We start from the raw sequence: 8,743 nt of genomic DNA, 5'->3' as shown, positions 1-8,743 counted from the left end.
TTGATTTGAGAAAATCAAAGGTTTATCAAATAATAAAATAAAAATGGAAATTAATAACTTAGAAAATAAAAGTAAAAGGGCATGCAACGTCAGAAGCAAGGCTGCTCTTCCGAAGTTAGAACTTTTCAAACCAATGACTTTTCTGGGTATGTTTTGAACACCAAAATGCAAATTTATTATAAAAATCTCATTTGATAATAACTATATAATCTATTTCTTTTCTTTATAGTTTCCCACATTTACTTTATGTGCTAAACAGAAAGTTGAATGCGTTTTAAATATTTATAATGTAAAAAAATCGAAACAAAAATAACATTTAAATGTTGATTCATATTGAATTTAGTGAGTATATTTCATACTTCTTATTTTCATTGATTAACTCATAAAAGAACAATTTTGAATAAAAACAAGTGGATGTACGTGAATCCAATATAAGAAATTAATAACAATTTTTCAGGATATAATAAACAGTTTAGGTGAAGGAAAGGATATATTTTGCTAATTATTAAAGCAAAAGTTATAGTGGGGGTTTGGGAAAGGATGTTCTATTTTGAATTTCATTAATTTGTCACTTAGTTTTTATAGTTTTTTATTTGTTAAGGGATAATGTAAAATGGAATATTGGAATAATATTCCTGTGTCAAAAGACTCAAAGATGACCCACCACCTACCACTAGCCACCAGCCACCCTTCTATGTGCGTCCTAGCCACCCTAAAATATCATGTGAGGTTTAAGTGCAAATGTTTACACTTTTCTCTTATCACAACCAAAAAAACAAGCCAAGGGAAATACATAATATATGGGCATTTGACGGATTTGTGATTTTTCGTCACTAGAGGTAAGAAAATGAGCCAATTAAGATGGCTCATGTCAAAATTGATTGAATATCGGGTATACTTTAACATCCAACATAAGTTAAGATGACATGACACTTTAATATGCATTAAACACACCCCACTAGTGCTAAGTTTGTTAAAGATACCCATGAATTATGCTTTCGTAGCTTCTAGGGCACAATCTTGGAGGTTACATGACCACATTTTGCGGGATTGTGGTATTGATGGGATTGATTCGGATTATGGGTATGCGTTGGATTGTTTGCTTAGTTTCCTTTCCGATCTTGATCTTGGCCGATTCGCTAATAAGGGCACCGCCCCCCTAAAGCCCAACATGTTTTGGCGAGTGTCCTTTATAGTAAAACCGTCCAAAGTTTGAGAGAGAAGTTTGGCTTATCTAATCGCCAAAAAGCGGTGTTAGAATGCCTTCAGGCTCTCAATGCTCAAGGTTTCTTAACTGTCATCCCCATCGAAGAGTTAGGACAGCACATGTCAGCAGTGGAGTATCAAGCCATTCTTAAATATCGTTTAATGATCCAATTGTTCCCAGTTGATGAGCCATGCCCGGTTTGCCGTAAAGTTTGTTTGGATAATTTTGGTGAACACGTCGGTCATTGCAAGGAGCTTTCATGGTTTAAATATAGACATCATTTGGTCATATGTGTCCTTTGTGATAGGGATGAGATCGGTACCGTACCGGTACCGACTGGTCCCGTTCCCGAAAATTCCGATTCCGAAAATCGTAAATTTTTGATACCGATACGGTACTTGTACCAAAGATAAAAAAATTCGGGAAATACCAGTACCGGTACCGATACCGATACCGAAACTCAAAACTTTGGCACCGATTTGGTACCTGTACGGTACCGATCTCACACACATATATATATGTGTGTGTGTGTGTGTGTTATGTTGAGTTCTTTCGAGATCTTAAAACTCAAAGTGGTTATCAAAAGAAATCTCCCATATATATATATAATGAAAATCCATTTGAGTCGGAAAAACCCGTAAAAAATCTCACGTAACATCACTTTTTTTTTGTTTTTTAAACATATGTAATATATGTTGTTATATTTAATTCAAAACATTAAAAAATAAAAAATAAAAATTTGTTTCATAATTTAACTTCTTTTTTATGTTTTTACTTTTAAACATAGTTTTTAGGAGAAAGAAAATGTAACTTTTACGTTTACATTTTTTATTAACTTTAATTATAGATCACAAGATTCAAATTTTAATTAAAAACATGTGGTTGATAACGAGTTTCTAGAGTTTATTTAACTCAAATGAACTTTTATTTTATCCTAACATCAATAAACAAGTCAAAATTACATTAGAAAGGGTGTAACCATTTAATGTGTAAAACCTAGCCTACCGTTTTGTTCCCGAGTTCATTTATATTTTCCTTTTCTTTATATTCTTCTCTTTCCATCTTTTTTCTTCCTTTCTTTCCTCAATTTCTCCCATTTAGGAACTTGACAATTAAATTATTCACATTTCTAACTTCCTTTCTCTCTGATTCACCTTCTTCTTCAATGGAGGACCGAGGAAAAGGAAAGAAGACGACGACTACAACTTCATGGAGACAACTCACGGCTATGCTTCGGAAGAATTGGCTTCTCAAAATTCGCCATCCTTGTATCACTCTCGCTGAGGTACCTTACTCCATCAATTGCTTTCAATTTCACATCCATCCTCTTCTTATGCGTTTACTTAATATCATCAGACATATTGTATAGAAACAGGACATGCTAGTATGTATCTATCTGATTCATAATTGTAGATACATTTTTCTGAAAGATAATCATTTAAATGAATATTCAACTTTTTGACAGATACTTAGGGCTAGTCATGATAGAAACTGTTGATTAATTTATCAATGCAATTTGCACAACTTAGAACTCAAATATCACATTTTTTATGGCCAGATTCTGCTTCCATTGGTGGTGATGCTGATGTTAATAGCCATAAGGACACAGGTTGATACAAAGATCCACACTGCTCAATCGTATGTTTTTATCCTTTATTTATATGGCCTGTTAATCTGTTTCTCTTCGACTTTAGAACATAAACAGAATTTTATACACTTCATAGTTTACGTTCTTTGAGCATCCAACTTTTTTATGATAGTTGATCAAGATTACAGAATAACCAAATGAAATGATATGAACATGATTGCATTGAAAAAAAAATAAAAATATTATTTGAAGTTTATTTTGCAAATCCTTATAGGTACATTCAGAAAGATACATTTGTGGAAGTCGGGATGAGCAATGTATCCCCAACTTTTAATCAAGTCCTGCAATCATTGCTTGCTAGTAATGAGTGTTTGGCCTTTGCACCTAATACAAGTGATACAAGGACGATGATCGACATTTTGTCACTTAAATTTCCCTTAATGAAGGTACACTGAACTGATAATTTCATTTTCATATTTTTGTATTTACCTTTTGTTCTACCTCTTCATGATTTTGTTACCATTTAGTTGTTTTCATATGTTTTAAATATAAGTTCATGCTTGAAATGATGTGATGGTTCTCAAACTTAGTTTCTCTGTTGATATTGACAGCTGGTTACAAAAGTATACTCAGATGAATTAGAGCTTGAGACCTATTTAAAATCAGATGCTTATGCTGCTTGCGATGAAGTAAAGTGAGTAGTATCTTTCATCTCTTTATGCTCGTATATGGTAGCTTTTGTAATTGTCTTCATCTCCATGGAAAAACTGCTTTTTGAATTGTATAAAAGGGTCCACTCAACTCGTTTATTTGTTGTTTCTTGATACAGGAACTGTTCGAATCCAAAAATAAAAGGAGCAATAGTGTTTCATGGTCAAGGCCCTTATTTATATGATTATAGCATTCGACTCAATCACACATGGGCCTTTTCAGGATTTCCAGATGTTAAAAGCATCATGGATATTAATGGTCCTTATGTAAATGACTTGGAATTAGGCCTCAATCAGATACCAATTTTGCAGTACGGCTACAGCGGCTTTCTAACTGTAAGTTCCAGTTTATAATCCTGTTTATTTTGTCGTTAACTTGAATTTTATAGGATAGAACAAGTTAAGATTCATAATTGTTTTTAAACTTTTTTTCAGCTCCAGCAAGTCATGGATTCATTTATTATCTTTTATGCACAACAAAAGGCGCCTAACTCGGTTAAGATTCCATGGACTCAGTTCACACCGTCAACCATAAGGCTAGCCCCATTTCCGACTCGTGAATATACGGACGATGAGTTTCAGTCCATTATCAAGGATGTTATGGGAGTCCTGTATGTATCTAACATCTTACTTGACCTTGTTTTACTAGAATTTTATATGTTTTATTTGACCTAGTTGGTAATGCCAGGTACTTATTAGGGTTTCTTTTTTCAATCTCTCGCCTAATCAGCTATTCGGTCTTTGAAAAGGTTTGATATACTTATTATTAGTTTAACTTTGTAATATGTATCTTTGGCTTAACAATTAGCTTTTTGCTACAAAATGTTTCAGGAGCAGAAAATAAAAGAAGGGCTTTACATGATGGGACTAAAAGATGAGATATTTCATCTTTCTTGGTTTATAACATATGCTTTACAGGTGATTTAGTTTTTAAGAAGAATTTCTGTTCTTTTAATTGGTAGCTGTTTCTTATGATAAATGGTTTCTGCAGTTTGCAATTTCATCAGCAATTATCACTGTTTGCACAATGAACACGCTGTTTAAGTACAGTGATAAATCATTGGTGTTCATGTATTTCTTTCTGTTCGGGCTCAGTGCTATAATGCTATCCTTTTTGATCTCTACTTTTTTCACACGAGCAAAATCAGCTGTGGCAGTTGGAACTCTTGCTTTTCTTGGAGCGTTTTTTCCTTATTATACAGTCGATGATGAAGCTGTTTCTATGTAAGCTATCATATATGCAGTCAACAATAGTTCTTTTTGATTTTATGATGATTAAAATGGCTATTTGTTTACTTGTAGGGCTTTGAAGGTGTTGGCTTCTTTGCTTTCGCCTACAGCATTTGCTTTAGGATCAGTTAATTTTGCTGATTATGAGCGTGCACATGTTGGGCTCCGTTGGAGCAACATGTGGCGGGTAAGTGTTATTCGTTTTACATCTAACTTAATTTTATTGAACTGTTTTTTAAATTTACTATCTTTGTACACTGTAGTCATCTTCTGGAGTGTGCTTTTTAGTATGTCTAGCTATGATGGTGTTTGACTCTTTATTATACTTTGCAATTGGCCTGTATCTTGATAAGGTACATTTTCTGTTATGTCACCATCCTTTTGTAGGTCCTAACTAGTTTGACTGATTAAGGGCTAACTTTTAACATTTACTTAATCAGGCCCTCAACAAGGAGAGAGGGATGGTGTACCTATGGAACTACATCTTTCCAAAAGGATTATGGAGTAAGATAAATATATTTAAACAGAAATATTCCAGTTCAGAAGTTAATGGTGATAATCATTCCAAAGAGAAATGCACATCTTCTCAGTCAACAATGGAAGCTATAAGCTTAGACATGAAGCAACAAGAGTTGGATGGCAGGTGGACATGTTCAATATGAATTTATATTTACTCCATCTTGCATATATTATATATACATACATTATTTTTATATACATGTTTGTGGTTGCAGATGCATTCAGATTAGGAATCTGCACAAGGTGTATAGTGGTAGCAAGGGGAATTGTTGTGCGGTTGATTCTTTACAACTAACATTATATGAAAACCAAATACTTGCACTTCTAGGTAACTGAGTCCATTTTACATGTAGAGATATACAAATAATATATGGTTTTTTTTACAAGTTGATTCTGCAGGACATAATGGTGCTGGCAAAAGCACAACAATTTCCATGCTTGTTGGCCTTCTTGCTCCTACTTCTGGAGACGCCTTAGTTTTTGGAAAAAGCATTTTAACAGACATGGTAATAAACTATAATTTCTATGGGAGTTGCTTTTGTTGAAAATTATATTCATCTGTTTTTTGTTTCTGCAGGATGACATCAGGAATAATTTAGGTGTTTGCCCTCAATATGACATCCTTTTTCCAGAGTTAACGGTAACTTAGTGCCTTTGGTTCTTGAGAAGTTAGATTTTAAAGTTTTCATCTCATTATTAGATATTGTATTGTTTCACTCCTATAAGTTTTATTTTTCATTTTGAAGACATCCAATTTTTTGAACTATTAATGTTCAGGTGAAGGAACATTTGGAAATTTTTGCTAATATAAAGGGAGTGAATGTGGAATCTTTGGACAGCAGTGTAACTGAAATGGTCGATGAAGTTAGTTTCTAAACTATACTAAGATAGTTTGTTTCCTTATAGTCTGCAGTGTATTCTTTGTCATGATCTGTTACTAATATTGTTTGGCTATTAGGTGGGATTGGCAGATAAACTTAATACGGTTGTTAATGCTCTTTCTGGAGGCATGAAAAGGAAGCTGTCTCTTGGCATAGCATTAATTGGAGACAGTAAGGTAAGATTAGAATACTAGAATCAAGTTTATTTGTCGATTGGTTATTCATTGTTCTTTATTTTTCTTAGGTTGTTATTCTTGATGAACCGACTAGTGGAATGGACCCATATTCAATGAGGCTGACATGGCAGCTCATCAAAAGAATAAAAAAAGGCAGAATAATATTACTAACTACACACTCAATGGATGAAGCAGATGTGCTTGGAGACAGGATTGCCATTATGGCTAATGGTTCTTTGAAATGCTGTGGAAGGTTGTGTCACCTCTTCATGATTTTTAAAATTTTATTTTACGTAATTTAAGTTGAGGTGGTGTAATTATTTTTTCATTTTTATTTTGAGCAGTTCTCTCTACTTAAAGCACCAATATGGAGTTGGCTATACTCTTACATTGGTGAAGGTGTGCTTTCTTTGCTCAACTTGCTTTGACTTTTTTAATTTTGGAAAATTTTTATTATATTATTCTCACATTTATTTTCATCAACTGTTTCTTATTTTCAGACTTCACCTGGGGCCTCTGCAGCTGCTGACATCGTCTACAGACATATTCCGTCAGCAACATGCGTGAGCGAAGTATATCTCAAGTTTTACTTGCTTGCTTAGAAAATGTTTTAATGTTACTTGTGATTGGTCAATCTTGATGTTGATGTGGATTAATTATTTACAGGTTGGGACTGAAATTTCTTTCAAGCTTCCTCTAATATCTTCAGCTTCCTTCGAGTGCATGTTTAGGGAAATTGAAAGCTGCATAACAAAGTCAGATCCTAGCTTGGAGCATGAGGGCCCTACAGATATAGGCATAGAAAGTTATGGCATATCTGTAACAACCCTAGAGGAGGTTTTCTTACGAGTTGCAGGATCCGACATTATTGAAGACGAGTATACAGAAGAAAAAAGTAATATCATTCTACCTGATTCCATTCCATTTCAAATCCGTGATGATTATGCTGAGGATAAAAGTAAAACATCCCGTTCCAAAATTTTTGGAACTTATATAACTGTCATTGGGATAATGCTTTCGGCAGTTGGCAGAGCGTGTACACTTTTTATCACAGCCGCCTTAAGTTTTTTAAACTTTGTAAGTGTGCATAGCTGTTGCCCTTTGTTTATAACACGGTCAACATTCTGGAAGCATTCAAAAGCATTGCTTATAAAGAGATGGATATCAGCTCGAAGAGACAGGAAGACAATTGTGTTTCAGTTATTAATTCCAGCAGTCTTTTTGTTTATTGGTCTTCTGTTGCTGGAATTAAAGCCACATCCTGATCAACCGTCTATAACCTTTACAACTTCCTACTTTAATCCGCTACTTAGTGGCGAAGGTGGTGGTGGGCCCATTCCTTTTGATCTATCATTACCTATTGCACAAGAGGTTTCACATTATATTGAAGGCGGTTGGATTCAAAAGTTTAAAGAGAGCACATACCGGTTTCCTGATCCTGATAAGGCTTTAGAAGATGCTATTGAGGCAGCAGGGCCCGCTCTAGGCCCACTTTTGCTTTCCATGAGTGAATACCTGATGTCCAGCTTTAACGAGTCTTACGAGTCAAGGTTAAATTTCTTGCATTTGGAAGCTTGTTGTTACTAGAAGTTAATCACTTATCATTGTCATGTTTTATCTTGATGCAGATATGGGGCCATTGTAATGGACCCACAGAATGATGATGGTAGTATAGGGTTCACGGTTCTACACAACAGCACGTGTCAGCATGCCGCACCGACATTTATCAATTTAATGAATGCTGCAATTCTTAGACTGGCTACACTTAATGAGAATATGACCATACAAACACGTAATCATCCGTTACCAATGACCGAAAGTCAACGCCTGCAACGCCACGTATATATCTTTGTTCACAGTAAAACATTCTTTTCTGGCATGTATTTAAATGCTGAATTTTATGACCTGTGTAGGATCTGGATGCATTCTCAGCAGCTATTATTGTGAGTATCGCCTTTTCCTTCATTCCCGCTTCATTTGCTGTTGCTATTGTGAAGGTATATATTATCACTTACAGTGTAAACAAATAATTTTTGGGATTTTGTTCTTTGGTTATAACACGGTACATGTTATATGTAGGAGCGTGAAGTGAAAGCCAAACATCAACAATTAATTAGTGGTGTATCTATATTGTCATATTGGGTATCGACATATATATGGGACTTCATAAGCTTCTTAGCCCCTTCCACTTTTGCAATGATTCTCTTTTACATATTTGGTACTCTCCAATTCCCATTTAATGATACCTTTTAAGGTATATTATAAGTATTATATTTGATATCTTAGACATTGTTTTCATATTTGTAGGTTTAGAACAGTTTATTGGAAGCGGTTCTCTATTGCCTACAATGCTCATTCTGTTGGAATATGGTTTTGCAATTGCATCTTCAACATATTGCCTCACTTTTTTCTTTTCAGAACACAGTATGGCA

At 34.4% G+C, this 8,743-nt stretch overlaps 1 protein-coding gene across 1 annotated transcript; it reads left to right on the top strand.

Annotated features, from left to right (window-relative positions):
* Positions 1-2,372: 2,372 nt before the first annotated feature.
* On the top strand, positions 2,373-8,740 carry LOC143606207 (ABC transporter A family member 1-like; the record flags this gene model as incomplete). The annotated part of the gene is made up of 25 exons (XM_077082053.1): positions 2,373-2,492; positions 2,766-2,845; positions 3,070-3,241; positions 3,407-3,489; positions 3,625-3,841; positions 3,941-4,116; positions 4,194-4,254; positions 4,337-4,423; positions 4,497-4,729; positions 4,808-4,922; positions 4,999-5,088; positions 5,176-5,378; positions 5,470-5,582; positions 5,654-5,760; positions 5,832-5,894; positions 6,032-6,118; positions 6,213-6,311; positions 6,380-6,564; positions 6,656-6,710; positions 6,812-6,883; positions 6,978-7,861; positions 7,940-8,150; positions 8,225-8,308; positions 8,391-8,529; positions 8,619-8,740. Coding segments are annotated over exons 1-25 (3,858 nt in total), but the record flags the coding sequence as incomplete, so codon positions are not given.
* Between the last annotated feature and the right edge of the window lie 3 nt (positions 8,741-8,743).

Source organism: Bidens hawaiensis, unplaced genomic scaffold (genome assembly GCF_021521415.1).
Source record: "Bidens hawaiensis isolate Kalapana, Puna unplaced genomic scaffold, B.hawaiensis_p1.1 tig00073559_1, whole genome shotgun sequence".
In the NCBI taxonomy this organism is placed as follows: Eukaryota; Viridiplantae; Streptophyta; class Magnoliopsida; order Asterales; family Asteraceae; genus Bidens; species Bidens hawaiensis.
The sequence above is the reverse complement of the archived record's forward strand: the minus strand, read 5'-3'. Positions and strand labels throughout refer to the sequence as shown.